Below are 17331 nucleotides of genomic sequence, written 5' to 3'. Positions count from 1 at the left end.
TTGGGAGATTAACTTCTCCATATATGAAAATCAGGATTTATCTCCATGAAACTGCTTTCTTTGTAGGAGTATGAGTTTGTAAGGTTTTAAATGGACATTGCTTTATAGACCACTGTAGGCCTAAACGGACAAGATACCGCAAAACATACCAGATCCATCTGTCCAAGGCTTACTTGGACAGTTTGTTAGTTAAAAAACAAAACCAAAACACAGACACACCCAAATCCCACCCTCGTGACATTGTCATGCTGTATCTCTTTGACCTGCAAAGTCTTTTCAGTACTTGTTTCAAGCTTTGTTCTATTTTACTTCTTTCAGAACAGTTTTCTAAGTGTCTGCCTTCTTGGAGGCAGCCTGTCAGCTATGGGGCCATAAATGCTGATGCTATGCAGGCCTTTGGAATACCATGCCTGGGAGCAAGTGAAAAGGAAGTAGAATAGCCATTGCATTTAATGTGCACGTTTGAAAAAAGACAACTTTGATAGGTCATAATTGTACTACACAAGGACAGCTTGCTGATTTATTTGATATTTAGCTAGGGAAGAAAGGGCAAGAGAGAAGTAAGGGGGTGAGATAATGTTTAGCCAAAAAAGCTCATCTATTATCACGGCATCTACAGATGTCCTTGATTTTAAAGGATTCCTGCAACATTTAAACTTTTGGTTCTGGTGGGGAGGTAAAAAGGTCAACTACTGTAAAATCATCTGATATTTGTCTAAAGATAAAAAAATTGATTATGAAACTATTTTTTTTAAGGCTAATAGTTTTGATCTGTAGGTGAATTGTTCTTTAACAGTCAGAAAATAAATTTGAGTTTTTCCTGGCCACTTGGGTGCTCCTGTGTATAACCTAACATTAACAATAATCCAGTGACTTACATCCACCTAAAAAGTAAGCATCAACAGTTCAACCAGCACCAACAGCATGCCCTAGGCTTTGCAGAATCCAGCAACAAGCATAAACCCTTGAACACCTCCTGTCCCAAAACTTTACCTAAGCCACGGCCCAGTGATTAATACCCACCCAAGTAAAGTGTTCTTCTAGGCCAATGGCAGCCCTTGTCCAGCTGTGAGCTTCCCATGCTCCAGTAATGTACTTCAAGCCATCTATTCTGAAAGCTAATCGAAGCACACTTTAAAAAAATCTAGTTGTAACTATAGCCTACAGGCCCCACGCTGGGTGTTTTGGGCCATAAAATAAAACCGAATTCTAGGGCCCTTCTCAGAACCAGCACATATTCTAACTCTATGGGCCTTCAACCAAAATTATGAAGAAACATAGTTATCCAGGATCTGCTGTCCCAAATCGTAAACCCAACTCCGAACTTAATTCTGGTATTAATCATATACAGTATGTACAGTGAAAGACGCACAACCTTGGACTAGCCACAAGCCATTACTCCCCACTGATAGAGCCTACAGCCCATGAACAAGCCTTACAAGATGTAGCAATAAGGCCAACTCCTAAGTTTCTTACCTGAGTAATATCCTTTCCTGTTATTTCAGCCAAACTCAGATATTAACCAGATTTCTGCAGACCACACCTATGCAGGAGCTAATATTTGCCTTAGAAACATCAGTGTACATTCTAGTCTTATAGTGTTTGCAAGATGCAACAGTACATTCAGCTCTTCTGGCACCACTGTTGCCCTAGACTTTAACCTCAACTTTAGTCCCACCCAAACCCTAGCACAACCCTGTCTTCCAGTTCCATAAAAGAAATAACCTATAAGACCCCAGTCTCTGTCGCTGCTAATCTTAATTACAGCCCTGTGGATTTGCCGGATTCAACATTAAACTGAGGTCTTCAAACTGTTGTCTGAAAATAGATGTAGCACCTAACAACTATGAACTGTGATCTGGCAAAGCAGAAATATCAATATTTTGACTAACAAATTATACGTTCATAGATCTTTCAGCCTTCATAGTGACTTCTAAATATTAACTAACTATCAGAACAGTGCCACAGGGATAGATCTTTGCAGAACAGTTTTATGACTAAACACAGAATCCAAGTATTCCCTCATGCTTCTTTCATTCTAAGAGTGAATCTGATGAATTTGAAGTTATATGTATATTTAAATGTTTAACTATTATCATTCTATATAATTTTTGGAAACAGATTCCTATATACACACATGTGCATACAGATGAAAAATAATCCCCAAACAAAACTAGTAGTATTGTACAAGTTCTTAGCTCTTACATAATAAGATTTTAATGATTTATTCTTCTGGAGAAATTGCCTTTATCTGTTTTAAACAGACTAAACGCAAAGTAATTTCAGCTATAGAAAAAGATGAGGAGACAGACAGAGGGTACAGTCATGGTCATGCAACACCAAATAACTTCAAACTTCACCAATCTTTGTGGGTGAGCTTTTAGTTAAGGATTTCTGTGGTTTCAACCTAATAGCAAGACAAATAATTATGGCTCTGTTCAGACAAAGCATCATATCAATAGTAAAAATCAGAAACACAACAAAATATTAAACCAGCTCATTGTTTACCTTTTCTTTAAGGTGCTGAGAACATGGTATCGCCATTACTGTCACCAAAACTTTCATTAGCTGGAAGCTAATTTCTTTGCAGTCTTCCTGGCATACTTCAATCAACGCTTGTACACAATAAAGCAACTGCTCCATATAAAAGACCTATTTTTTAATAAAAGCATAAATTTATTATGTTTTATTAGAAAAATGTAACATTATTTTTAAAGGAGAGATATGGGAAATGACAATAATAAAATCTGAGCACTGTATAATCCCCTAAACTGGTAACATACTGATAATTTCCTGTTAGTTCTTTTGATTACCTACATTCTTCTTTTTATAGAATACAAGATAATCTTCCTCCCACACTGTTTGTATTTACCTTGTCCTGTTAACAAAATAAATGACTTTGCTCTTTTTCACACAATTGGTCCACTGTGAATAAAAACATCAAAGCATTTCACATTCTGAAGTGCAATTTGTTAGTTAAGAACATATTTGTTACAACTTTTTCAAATATTCCGTGTTTGACTATTTTGAATGGAACAATAATGGTTAAATACATAAACCAAGAAAACCTGAGCATCTCCTTTTATCTTAGCCCATTCTCATTCGATGCAACATAACACGTTACCTTGATTCAACTGATATAGCAGTTGAAGTCAACATTGTCAGAAGTTACTGCAAACTAACTGACATGATAAAGTTCATCAGACATTCAATGAAGTTGTCAGATTACACTGAACGAACAGAAGGGGCCATAGTCACAAATTTACTTCTGAAAAATAAAGCAAGTCTAGGAAAAAGTCTAGGAATAGGTTAGCTATAAATGCTATTAATCTCATGGACATGGTCAATCCTTAGCTAAACAGTGTCTATGCAGCGTTTGCTATTAAAATAGAGAAAGATTGTTTTCCAACGCCAAAGGCTAGAACAATACCATCAAATGCTTCAGCTGCAGATGAATGTGTCTGCTGTATCTAATGCCAAATTGAAGTGGTAAGCTTAAGACCTCATAGTAATCTTGCAGATATACTTCAGGGGATTGTTATTTGAACAATCAGGTTATAGTGCTTCCAGTTATGTGAGTTCCTAATCACCACAGGCTTCATGGAGATTAAGGTTAATTACTGCATCACTGGTACATATTCCATTAGGGAAGAAACCTAATGAGGGAAGAACTTCAAACGTATTTCTTACATTGACTTGAAAAGACAATTATGCTAGATTCAGTCATGAATAACTGTTTTAAAGGGAAGTCTGCATCCAACATGAAGTCAGTTTTCTGAAGGCACAGCACTGGCCCTTTTTTGGTCATCTTAAGAGCAGAGGCCTGGTGGAATGAAAGCTAGAATTCCATTTGTGAGGGAAATTGTAGGGATTCTTCCTGTGCATCCCTAACAGATCTGTTTCCACATCTGAGCAACTGAAGGGGGAAAAAAAAATCCTGGAAGTTAAAAATCTCCATTCCACACTGAAAAGAATCTCTCACCTCCTTATATAGCAATTGATGAACATTCTTCAAATGCTAAAATGAAAATGGTCTTCAGGCTCAGCTGTTAGTTAAGGGTACACTTGAAAGCAAATTTCTAATTTATAAAGGTCTTCCTCCTAGATTCTCACTTAAAGACTTAAAGAGAAGTGACCAGGCCCAACAGTTTACAAAGCACGCTCCTAAACATACACGTAAGAGCACTGGTACCTTTGTTTTAAAGTGGAGAATAATAATAATGATAAAAAACAAAAATAATTAAGAGGGAATCTTTCTTGGGAAACCTGACATGCCAATTACAATGGACTGTGAAAAGTTTTTGATCATTTTTACTGATGAGGATCAAAATACATGATCTTGTTTGGATTGTGAACACAAGGCATGTCAAAACATGGGTTAAATTCTGCCTCTGGATCAGCCAAGGTAGTCCTCTATTAGTACCGTACATACCAAACAGCTTCTCCTCTCCCTGTCATGCCTTTTCATTTTCCTCCCAGTATCTGAAGCTTTTTACAGCAGTTCTCAAACTTGAGCCCACATCTGCTGAGACAATGGACTGCTAGCAAGTTTTGGGGAACAGCAGATTTGACTAGGAGACTACAACATGGCCCAGGGAGGATAGCGAAGCTCCTGTTTTGTCTCAGACACATGTCCACAACTATATCCTGAGATAGGGTGAGGTAGATGTGCAAGGGAGGGATAGGAATGGGAGCATTCAGGGAGAACAAGGGAAAAAAATAAGTTGAGAACACCACAGTCTAAAACTTTGGTCTGCTGTGTATTTTCCAGTTAGCCTTACCTCTTCAGATCGTTGACAAACTCCAGCTTGTGACAGTGTGTTGCCAAGATCAGTCAAATGAGGCTGTAAGATTTCTTTGGGGCTACCTCGAATCACAGCAGTTAGAACCATTATACAAGATGGCTTAGGTGTCTTCTCAAAGGCTGATGTGATTAATCTCAACGACACCTTAGGGCTGACAAACGTTCCAATCAATTCTGCCGCTTTCACACACTGAAAAAAAGAACAGGAATAACTTGAGGATTTTCCTGAAAACACAGAGACCATTCAACATATCACGGGCTTTTTCTTTTTATGATTCCAGCTGTTATTTTAAATGCTTCAGCAGTTGCCTTGTAGGACTTTTCCACTCACTCAGTAATGATTATATGCATGAAGAAATTTTCTTGACATGTGTTCAGCAAGCACATAATAAGGCATGCAAGCACTCTTCTCAGCATCAGACAAACTTCCATGAGAAAGTAATGCACAGAAATGAAGTGTAAAACTCTCAGTGTAATAAAGTCACCAGTTTAGAATAACCAGATTTAGTGGTTTAGCATTTTGTCCTGCAAATGCTGCTCTGACACATGCTCTTAATGCACCCACCACCCATCTATTAAAAGCAAGAACAATGAAACCCAGAAAGAGGAATTTTTTTGTTATTGTACTATACTTTGACACTGACATTACAGGTCTGGTTTAGTGTGGAAGCACTGCCATGGAGGAACTGCCCACTGCTTTCAACCTCTTACTTCTCTAACTGAAAAGGCTTAAATTACTATGCATTCCCCATGATACTCACACTCTTTGATCCCATCTCTGCCTAGCAGACATATCAGTATGTTGTATTCCACATGAAACACCATCACACCAGAGCTCACTCCCTGACTGATGCCCAATATTTACAATCAGGTGCATGAATAAAAATATAGTCAACTACTGCACCATTACCTGTGCAACACGAACATTTCTTCCTAACCCATTTATTTAATGGCTGGCTCATTTCCCCAAACATGTAAGCTTATTTCCCTTTGTATATAATTTTTAGTCTAGTGATTTAGCCATGGATTTTAACTGCACTTAATTAATACCTGAACCATCCTATTTTTTTTTTTAAGTCTCAATGGAAGCATGCAGCCATGAATTCTGTAGTTTAAATCTGCACTATATATAGCTATTTCTTGTCACAAGGGTGAAGACTCAAAACAGTTATAACATACTCTATGTAGATGTGAACCCTGTCCTCCTTGCCATAGAGAAAGAAAAAGACTTAGTGCTCTGAAAACTGGAAAAAGACAATACAATTAAACAGTCAAAAATACGAATTGATACATTTATATGGATCAATTTATCTACTCATTTTAACAGGTGAAAAAGGACAAAAAGAAAATTAAAAAAAAAGAAAAAAGGGTAAGAGACCATCTGGTCTTTTATACATCACCTTTGGTATTATTAGGCTGGAGAAAGACATGTACATTTTCCACGTTGGTGGCTGCTCTGAAATGGGTTCTACAGTGACAAACAATAGAGGAGATAATCACAGTACCCTGAGAAGCAGCATCACTAAGGACATAAAAGGCATTCACAAATAGAAGTTGCTGAATCTTAAATTTTGGCACAAGGAAGAGTAAAATTAAATACAGAAACATCTAACTGGGAAATAAATCCCTTGGAAGTACCTGTGAGAAGATTAGTGGTTGAATTCTAAGAAAGAGACAATATGGTCAAAAAAAGGCAAGGGAAAAAAACTATGTGTTGCTTGAACACATACTTTTGAATTTATATTTATAGCAACAAGCACTAGATAGGAAATTTGATGAGAACAGCAGTGCTGCATGGGTTTATTCTTCTAATTATTTAAGTTTTCTTATATATTTTATACCAGCACTGAGTAACTTGAAAAGCTGCATAACCACAGTGGCATATCTCTTACTTCAATCCCGGGACATTGATTTTCTAAGGCCTGTATACCCCTTTTTGAAACAACGAGATGTCTTCTGACAGTATTCCAGGTTTACTTCTGTCTACTATTGATTGGTGTGTGACTGGCTTAGTTTACAAGCTCAATCTCACTGTAAAGCAATATGGCGTAAAGGTCAGATGCTGGTTCTGAAATGGGGGTGGAATATCTAGAAGGGGATAACAGAGTAGGAATTGGGGGAGGGGAAGAACAACTCAGGAAAAATTAAGGGAGAGAGACAAGTAGTACTAAGAAAGACTAAAGACAACAACAAATTACAGGAAAAAAAAAAGAAGAAAAAGGATAATTTCAGAAATGGATTTCATGATCTGCACAGCTCAACTGATAGCAGGAACTTAAAGAAAAGCCTGATTTAGGAAATCAACTTTTCTGACATTGGTTGGACTACTTGCATCCAGTAGGCAGAACACATTCTTCCAATTTCCCAAAGCAATAAAATTTGTAGCTCTAAAGTAAGTTACGTGGATTATTTTTTTTTTGTTATACATATGTTCTCTTCCTTGTATAGAAATACGAACAGAAGATTTTATCTTAAAATTGTAAAAACATTTGTATCAGCTGTCTATCTTCTGCTAAATTTATGTCTTCAGCTATATCTGTTTTATTGATTTATTGTTGATCAAAGTGTTGAGAGCATCAATACTAATACTAATTATACCTCACAAAAACACATTAAAAAAAAAGGCATTTTACAAGCATTAAGTCAAGTATTCAAACATTGAATATGGATATCACATGGAATAAACATACCTCAATATTTGATCAGAATTATGGTTGAATTATGCAGCAGGGAGAGATAAGTGAAATTAACTTGAAAGGGCACGACCTACACTTTTTTTTTTTTTTTAATTGAATTTGTTGCTGCAAGGCTTTTATACTTTAATCCACTGCTTATGATTTTTAGAGAGATCATTATCAATGCTTCATGGGGTTGGCATATAAACTAAACAGTACTTAAATAACTTTACTATTGGTCTTCATACCAGTAATACAAGAATACATTTATTTTAACATATTAAGAGAGTAAGCGTCCTGGTTTCAGCTGGAATAGAGTTAATTTTCTTTCTAGTAGCTGGTATAGTGTTATGTTTTGGATTTAGTATGAGAAGAATGTTGATAACGCACTGATGTCTTCAGTTGTTGCTAAGTAGCGTTTATACCAAATCAAGGATTTTTCAGCTTCTGATGCCCAGCCAACAAGAAGGCTGGAGGGGCACAAGAAGTTGGGAGGGGGCACAGCCAGGGCAGCTGACCCAAACCTGACCCAAGGGGTATTCCATACCATGTCCATGTCATGCCCAGTATATAAACTGGGGGAGTTGGCCTGGGGGGTGGGATCGCTGCTTAGGAACTGACTGGGCATTGGTCAGCAAGTGGTGAGCAATTGCATTGTGCATCACTTGTTTTGTATATTCAAATCCTTTTATTATTGTCATTTTATTATTGTTATTATTATAATTATTATTTTCTTCCTTTCTGTCCTATTAAACTACCTTTATCTCAACCCATGAGTTTTACTTTTTTTCTTCCCGATTCTCTCCTCCATCCCACTGGGTAGGGGGGAGTGAGTGAGCGGCTGCATGGTGCTTAGTTGCTGGCTGGGGTTAAACCACGACAGTAAGTATAATGTTCATATGTTTTTAACATCCATAAAAACCTGAGCCTGATCCTTCAGTCATGGGCAATTTCCAGTGACCTAAGGTAAGGTCAACTGTCAGAAGATGGACTCGGGACTCTAAGGATAGGGACTTTATTCAGTGTACAATAGATACTTAAAAAGATTAAACTTACATTTTTAACCACATCGCTTTCTTCATCCAAGCATGCCTGGTATAAAGTTCTAAGCAGTAGCTCCATGTGTTGTGTTATGTGATCCTCTGCATGTAGCAATAACGTATACAGAAGCTGGGATGCTTTTATTCTTGTGCTTTCAACCCAGTCTGTTATATCATGACAGAGACCCGGAAGAATTTTGGAGAGGTTTCTTGACACAAGTTCCCGACAACCTAGTCCTGGTCGAGTCACTAGAAAAAAACAAACAAACAAGCAAAAACAAAACAAAAAGAAGTATCAAAGGAAAAGCCAATGCACATTAATCTTTAGAAAATTTTAAATGCTCCAAGGTAGGAGCTATGGGTGTCTGCTTCAGCATGGAAAAAAAATGTCAAATGCTGCTGAGGAATTTACCTGCGCAAGTTGCATTAAAACTTAATGCATTAATGCATTAATATGTATTGCAGAATTTAAACTCCTCACAGCTCTCTGAATATTTACATATTTATTACTGGATGGTGATTTAGATTACATGTTTTAAAATGTTTACAGAGGGGAAAGAGAAAGAGAACTTAAACGAATATGGGACACCACCCACTTCGGAAAACACAGCTTAATAATTTCCTTTTACTATTTATAGCAACACAAATCCCATTAAAAAAATAAACTGAAACACACAACACAGAGATAAAATGGAAGAAAGACTTTTGCATGCAAACGTTGTGGTATCACCGAGTTAAATATAATTTGGAGGGGGAAAGAAAGGTAGAAGTCACAAATAGTACAGGGGACATGAACTGCAGTAAAAAAGACAATGTCAGTTGTGCCCTCTAAAGGAAAAGGTTAAAAATGTATCTAGAAAATTAAAAGTAGAAAGGGTACTATGACTTGTACAAGTGCTGTGCAATAGATCAGGCCAAGCAAATTGATAGCATTTTAAAAATCACAGCTATTATATGATCTCTTTGCTATGGCCTTTTCAGAAAAAGGGCTCACTGATGTGTCTCTTCAATCTTTGTCCGCTTTTTATATTAAATAACACATTTCAAAATAGTATGAAAGATTATGCAGGAGTTGGTGGGGGGATTTCTTTTTTTTAGATTGAATTTAATTTGTAAAGACCTTGTGGAAAAGTGGGGTTTTGTTGTTATCTTTTGTTTTTAAGGAAAACCCCGAAGTGTTATAAATACATATTCCCTACCTCAATAAAAGATGCTGACTTCTAGAGAACTAATAAACTTACCTTCCTCAACAAATACTTACTGTCCTGTCTTGCTAATCATCAAATTTACATTTTAGCTCATTTATAAATGACTGAGACTCAGAGAAGCAATTTGACCAATACCACAAGCAACTATCAAACCTCCATTTCTGTACTTTACTCATAAAGCTATGACAGCGCTTTCCAAAGAACGGCAATAAACTTTTTAGTGACTTTCTCCACAGCCAGATTTTTTTTTTTCCTTTACTTTGTACGTGCTTATACAAACAAAATCTGAAAAGTTGTTCTCTGAGAACCACCATCTTATAATTGCCACACGCTATGTTCACATACTGTTTTAAGAATTAAACATTATTCATTATGAGGTGTCAAAAAACATTGACTGTGCGAGTGCATTTTTCATTTCTGGTACAGAGTTCTCTTGTAAAGGCTCAGAAAGGAAATGACTGAGTTGTCTCAGGACATTTTCCTACATTGGCCCGTGTAACTACAAATGTTAAAAGGAAAACAGACTAAAGTAAATGGTCTGAAGAATACAAAAGGCTTATAGAAACGCCTACGAAATACCTGGGGGGGGGGTGGGGGGCGGGGAGAAATTCAAGCATCAGGACACGAATTACTGCTTCTTTTGTCAATGGAGGATAACATTTTGGATTATGAAAACTGACAATGAATAGCAAAAGGTCAAATAAAGAAATCAACTTGAGACAGCAAATACAAACTGGCATCCTATTCAACCTGAGGCAGAATTTTGTTTAAAGAATTTGGACCATCCTTTATCAGCAGCTCCTTCATTTCAGATGTTCAAATGCAGGCATTTATCCCTGTAGCTACTCCTGTCAAAGACTTCCCTGCTATAAACTGTCTGCACCTGTATCCTAAGGCAATGACTGCTGTTACTCAATGGAAAGCTATTTGGTTGGTTGGATGACACCAGGTATGAGGTCTAACTCTACTCTTCCTCTGACCTGCAATATCTGTCATCGTGAGATCAAAGCACAGGGGGGCTCATATGTCAGGTCCATTATCTTAACAGTTGGACAAAGACAGGCAAGTAAAATGTACTATAAACTCACAGTTGTAAAAAGATATTCCAGTACATTAAATAAGTCAGAAGAAAGGGCAACAAAGTGTTAAAATACATCTTTACCATATTAAAAAAAAAAAATACAAATGTTTGTGGAGGGGAATGACACACATAATAACAACTCACCCATATACAGTCTGTGGCAGGACACCACAAATTATTACTTGAAACTAAGGTATACTAGCATCTCTGATAAAGTTTCTTATCTGTAAGATTAAGTAGCCAATCATTCTTTCCTCTCATTTTTCTTCTCTTTTGTCACATAAAGCCTGACTGTTAATAAGACATACAATATGGAAGTAAAGATAAGCAGCAGGAAATTATATCTTAAAGTCACTGTTAATTTGGGACTCAAGTCCAAAATTATCAGGTTATTTCTTTAAAATATTCTTTAGTTATGTGTGTGTGTGTGTGTGTGTGTGTGTGTACGCATGTCACATTCAAGCCTTAACTGCATCATTCTACCAAGCAAGATGCAGGAAAAGTCAATTAATTGCAGGGCTGGAAAGTTGCCCAAATTCATTGAGCATATTTATTGTTCCAAGAAGATTATTTCAGAGTACATGTCATTTAATTATGAAGTAATTGATAGGTGTCCCTTTCTAAAAAAAACCCCCAAAAAACAAAAGAACAAACCCAAACAACAAAACAGTGTACATACACACAAAACCCAACACACACCTAGAGAAAACTGAACAAGATAACAATATTAGCGACATAAATGGTAACAACTTTTTCAAGGACTAGCATGTGAAGCCCTTTATGACCTTCACTATATCATGGGTCATTGCAAAATAAGTGACTGGAGCTTAGACGCTCAACTTCATTAGTTTATGCGTGTTAAAAAATTCTCTGACTGCCAAAAAGAAAAATATGTTTCTGCCATCACTAGTGGAAGTAAAAGCATTCTTTACCATTTACAAACCCCTGAGGTAGTATTATATATAAAATAAGGAAGAAAGAAAAAAAAATTGGAAAGGATAACAGATCAACTTGCCCGTTTTCAAAGCTAAACAGTTCTGTCAAACCAGTCACCATTATGAAGTGCTTCCCCTTTCATTCAAGCATTACTGAGTAAAACAACTTTAAAGGGGGTTAAAAAAAAAAAAAAAAGTGTAATTTCAAAGAAGAAAGGACTCCGGAAGCCACCGTCATGGAAAGGATTTTGCTGCTGGGTATTCTGTGATGTGATTGTCACGTAGGCACAAGTCAAGCATGAACCTGTTCTTTCACACCAAAAGAGTTTTTGTTCTGTTAAATATGAGTATAGAAATCAATAAATGACCCATTTAAACCTTCTCTCTTACAAACACCCATATGCATATTTTTAAACATTAACTTTATGAACCTGAGACAGGAAGCAAGCTTCAAGCTACTGCAAACATAACGTTTTAAAGCTACCTATAAATGGTACTAAAAAGTAATCTAACCGTGCTGCATATCTTGTTTTTTGTGTATAATAAAGGAAATTATTGTTTCTATTCCCGCATTCTTCATGTACACTGGCAGATTTTAGTTAGCATCCCAGTGTCTCACAAAGACATCTGAAATCATTTCACTGCAAATTTTTCTTTCATACCAATTCCGTCGATCACTAATGCTGTGTCTAGTTCTTATTATTCAGGGACTCAGCTCACAGGTTCTTCAGCCCTGCCTTCCTTTCTGGTCAACTCTATGCCCATTCTCCACCTGGCTGTTGGCTAATGGAGAACTTTCTGCTGCTTCTGCAGCACTACTTTACCTGTTTTTCAGCACAAGCATTTTCATTTACTCTTTCTCCAAAATACACTTTGGGATTAATGGAAAAAATGAATGTAGTTACTGAACAAATGTTTTTTTAAATTTAAAATAAATAATTTAAATAATTTTATATATGCTATGTATTTTAATATATATATATGCTACCCCTATACATTAAGTAATATTACAACTTATAATGAATATTACACATCCTGCTCTGCTGTCATTACTGCACTGCAGCTCTCAGGATTATTCAGGAAGTAAAAACCACTTTCAGTGCAACACTTACCTCCTTTGGGATAATGAGATGGTGAAACACTAAAATCGATCTTATCCTTCAGATCTTCTTCATTCTCTTTCTCCCACTGCAAGCCTATCTTTTCCCAATAAGTCCAAGCCAGTTTCCTAGACATAAAATAAAGAGTTTTATACCATCATGCCCCCAAAAGAAAAACATTTTAAAATGAGACTTCTAGAAAATCTGACTTCTTAAATTCAGCTGGAAGGATGGGAAGTATTCCTGCCATTTAACCTAGGCATATAGTTGAGAGTTTGTACTTCTTTTGTACTCAGTGGACAGAGGTTACCGCTTCCAAAGGATAATTCTGTCTCTGTCTACTTCGTCTACTTACTTGAAGGTATCATAAAAGGGCAGTATAACAAAAGTTAATGAAGATAATGCTATCATTTCGGGTTTAAGAGAAAACAAACAAGCAAATGTGGTAATGTGGGTTTTTCTCCTTCAAGCAATACATCTATAAACACAGAAACATTTCCATGTATGACAACTATTTAGGGGGAACAAAAAAAGAAAAGAAAAAAAACCCAAAAAACGTGTTCTGCTTACGTATTTTCAGGAATTTCATCAGTAAAGCTGCCGAGTAATAAAGGGATCAACTTGTGAAAATAGGAGTATCTATCTTGTAGGTGCAACAACCATTCTCCAATGACAGTTGTTACAGCGTGCCGAACCTACATGGATACAAAAAGACTATTTTAAATGTGTCAGGAAAATACTAGGGAAAAAAAAAATTGCTTTCAGTATATAAGACTTGGTAAACTGCATCAAGAGTCTCAGAAGAAATTACAAGAACCCAGGATTTCCTCACTTGCAGCAAGCATCTTAAGTAACATGCAAGGTATCATGCTCCCTCTTGTGTTCTCACGCTGGCTTAGTTAAATCTTAGACTACTTGCTGCATAAAAGCACATCTCTGAGAGAAAGACAAGTTACAGATCTAACTCAGCAAACTCTAAATTTTCACGGTTAATATCTCTCTGAGAATGTAAGAAATGTACATTTCTCTGGAATTTGAAGCTTTCCAAGCACATCTCCAGAAGACAGTTTTCTCTGTTCACTATAAAGGAAGCCTAAACTAAATAATGTGAATACACCCACTCAATAATCAAAATATTTTAGTTATGATTAAGTTACACATTTTAAAATTACTGCCTCGGTTGCACCTTATAGGTGCAACCAAGGGACCAATACCATAAGTGTTTGTTAAGCACCTGAAAAGGCCATAGAATCAAGTCCCAGAGATTTGACAGAAGAATTGAAGACACCCATTAAAATAAAAAGGTGCCTACAAACTTCAACAGCCTGCAGAGTTAGACGGCAGCTAAATAGGTCACCAGCCTTGGTTTTGGATAGCTTTCAGTTGACAAAGCCTGTATGTGACATATTTACATATCTCAACTGAATGAACGAAACCTGAAAGTTGCGGGGGGTGAGGAAACACCAAAAAACCCACCCCAAAGCAGATTTAAAGTAAATCCAGGAGAAAAAAAAAGGCACACCTTGGGAATCTCATCAAACAATCGCTGGGCCAGATGAGACAGAACATCATCCACAGACTTTCCATTTCCAAACTGTATCACTGCTCCAGTAGCCTGAATTACATCAACACGAACTCTGTAGTGCTGGTGCGAAATTGTTTGCATTAAGGGTTTTATCAAAGATTCTGACTGCATATGGAAGTGCTCTGTTAGGGCAGAGAGACAGAAACTTCAGACGTGCCTTCCTCTACGCGGGTGACAGATCTTGAGCAACATGATATCCGTAACACTACGAACAGCGGCCTGATGAATATTGCCGCATTTATGCAGCATGCAAATTTAACTTTATACTATATTAAAGCCGAACACTAGCCCACATGCACTCCCCTAACCCCCTCCTCCCACCACTACCCACACGTTGTACGGCACAGCATCCATCCCTGGCATGGTTCTTCTCCAACAGATCCTCCAAGGCCTGCAAGGCGCACCTGTGCGGGTGTGTGCAACTTCTTCCCTCTCTTCCTCTCTCCTGTAACTTCCTACTGGTCCCTACCTCAGCCCCTGTCCCCCCAGAAGACTGCAGGCTCACATCAGCCCACCGCGCCCCCCCTTTGCCCATCCCTAGGCCCCACCTGGCACGGCCTGGGCGCAGGCCACGGCACACCTGCAACTTTCACGCCTGACCTCGGCATAGTGGTCGAGGAGGGTGGCCTGGAGGATGCGGATAACGTCGGTGAGGTAGGGGCCCACGGAGGCCCCGCAGCGCTGCAGCAGGAGGCTCAGGAGCTGGACGAGGCCGAGGCGCAACTCCTCGCTGGGCTCAAAGCCCTGCGGCGGGCAGAGGCGCTGGGCCAGGGCCGGCAGGAGGACGGGCAGCGCCTCGCCGGGCCGGTCGCCGCGGCTGAGCCCGTGGCAGAGGAGCTGGAGGGCGAGCTCCCGGCACCGCTCCGCCGCGTCCCCCGCCAGGCAGCGCGCCAGCGGCCGCACCAGCTGCGCCCCGAAAACCTCCTGCACCACGGCGGCCGAGAGCGGCCGCTCCTGCACCTCGGCCCGGATAGCCTCCAGCGCCCGCAGCCGAGCCGCCCGGCCGCAGTCGGGCTCCCGCAGGCAGCTCAGGGGCCGGCTCAAGGCCTGCGCCACTTCGGCCGCCCCGGCCGCCGCCATGTTCCGCCGTCGCCACGGAAGTGCGGCGGCGTTGCTAAGGACGCGCGAGGCTTTTACGACGGCGGGCGAGCGCTTTACGGCGAGGCCGAGCTGTGCGGGGCCGGGTTGGTCCCGCCCGCGACAGGGCGGGAGGGGACGGCCCCGCTGCGGCCGTGTCTGCGCCGCTCTGAGGGGACGCCGCGGGCCCCACAGCAAGGCACCGAGGCGGCAGGGCGGTAGTTTCAGCAGGTACGATAGCTACCAGCAAGAGAGGGGCCCGTTGTTCGCATCACGCGGGGAGAAAGGGACGCTAAACCTGAGAGAAACCCGCGGGTGGAAGGACTGAGGGGAAAGGCGAAGCGACCCGGCCCACCACAGCGCAGCACACCTGCTGGGGATGAGGGTGTTACCGTGTGGAAACTTTCACGTGTAACACGCTATTGGCATTGCTTTTCCCTTCTCTGTTTTTCTCCGGAGGGATCAATACTGCAGGGGCACCGGTTTCTGCAACAGCTTTACACAATTTTTAGTGTTCATTTGTATTACTTAATGTGTATAGATACTGTGCTTGTATTGTGCTTACACATCCTTTACACAACGTAACTTTTGTGTGCTATTCTGGTGACTGTGCAATCAACGCCCATCAAACAGAAAAGGTTGTTGGGGTCTTTTCCTTGACTAATCATACTCAGTTTAAAGTGCAATAAACTGCAGAACTAATTCATATTATCCTTTTAAAATAGCCTTGTATTTACCAGCATGGAGTTTATTCTCTTGTTATGCTGCTCCTAGCTTGACTGCGAACCTTTGGGGTCCTTATTCACCTTTTATTCTGTGGGAGCTGCGACCATGAATTCCCTGTGAACAGAGGAAGTATTACCGTCCGTTGGAGCACTGCTGGCAGCGCATGCCGTCACCTGGCCCAGCAAAGGCGCTGGCCTGTGGCCGAGTCCCAGCTGCAGCCACGCTCCTCACGGGCCTTGCAGAGAGGTGCTCCTGGGTGTGATGGCTTTGCTTTAAATACCCAAGCGACCGAGCTGGTGAGCTGCCCTGCCCAGCCCTTCCAGAGCTCTGGGGTGCAACAGGCCTGGCAGCTTGTGTGCCACAGAGAGCACTGGGGCTGCCGTGCTCCTGCCTTGACTCACCAGCCCGTCCCTCATGGCCAGGCCTATCCTTTGTGGCCAGCCCATCCTTCATTTCGTGGCCAGGCCATCATCCTTCATGGCCAGCCCGTTCTTCCTGGCCAGGCCACGTTTCATGGCCAGGCCATCCTTTATGGCCAGCCCGTCCTTTGTGGCCAGGCCATTGTCCTTCATGGTCAGGCCACCTTTTACGGCCAGCCCGTTCTTCCTGGCCAGGTCACGTTTCATGGCCAGCCCATCCTTTGTGGCCAGGCCACCTTTCATGGCCAGCCCGTCCTTCTTAGCCAGGCCCGTCCTTCGTGGCCAGCCTGTCCTTCATGGCCAGGCCATCATCCTTCACAGTCAGGCCACCTTTCACGGCCAGCCTGTCCTTTGTAGCCAGGCCATCCTTCCTGGCCAGCCCGTTCTTCCTGGCCAGGTCACGTTTCATGGCCAGCCCATCCTTCATGGCCAGGATATTGTCCACGGCCAGCCCATTCTTTGTGGCCAGGCCACCTTTCATGGCCAGCCCATCCTTTGTGACCAGGCTGTTGTCCTTCGTGTCCAGGCCGTCCCCTGTGGTGAGGCTTATCCTTCGTGGCCAAGCCCATCCTGCACGGCCAGGCCGTTGTCCTTCGCGGCCATCCCGTCCTTCGTGGCCGGGCCTGTCCTTCAAGGCCAGCCCGTCCTCAGCGCGGCGGCGGGGCCGGCCGTGCGGCGCGG

The 17331-nt window shown here is 40.7% G+C and overlaps 2 protein-coding genes across 2 annotated transcripts in view; one reads left to right on the top strand and one right to left on the bottom strand.

Moving 5' to 3' along the window:
* Positions 1-15508, bottom strand: part of HEATR2 (HEAT repeat containing 2) — a 31347-nt gene extending 15839 nt beyond the window's left edge. Inside the window, exons 1-7 of the mRNA XM_010570251.1 lie at positions 14977-15508; positions 14366-14550; positions 13414-13538; positions 12856-12971; positions 8536-8768; positions 4782-4994; positions 2509-2652 (exon numbers count right to left, since the gene is read on the bottom strand). Coding sequence (XP_010568553.1) covers positions 2509-2652; positions 4782-4994; positions 8536-8768; positions 12856-12971; positions 13414-13538; positions 14366-14550; positions 14977-15508 — 1548 coding nt within the window. The remainder of the gene's footprint in view (positions 1-2508; positions 2653-4781; positions 4995-8535; positions 8769-12855; positions 12972-13413; positions 13539-14365; positions 14551-14976) is intronic.
* Positions 15509-15649: 141 nt separating this feature from the next.
* Positions 15650-17331, top strand: part of PRKAR1B (protein kinase, cAMP-dependent, regulatory, type I, beta) — a 101225-nt gene continuing 99543 nt past the window's right edge. The window contains exon 1 of the mRNA XM_010570250.1: positions 15650-15736. The gene's annotated coding sequence lies outside the window, so the exon portion shown is untranslated. The remainder of the gene's footprint in view (positions 15737-17331) is intronic.

Source organism: Haliaeetus leucocephalus, unplaced genomic scaffold, assembly GCF_000737465.1.
Source record: "Haliaeetus leucocephalus isolate CR32 unplaced genomic scaffold, Haliaeetus_leucocephalus-4.0 Scaffold295, whole genome shotgun sequence".
In the NCBI taxonomy this organism is placed as follows: Eukaryota; Metazoa; Chordata; class Aves; order Accipitriformes; family Accipitridae; genus Haliaeetus; species Haliaeetus leucocephalus.
This window is presented reverse-complemented; position numbering and strand designations above follow the sequence as displayed.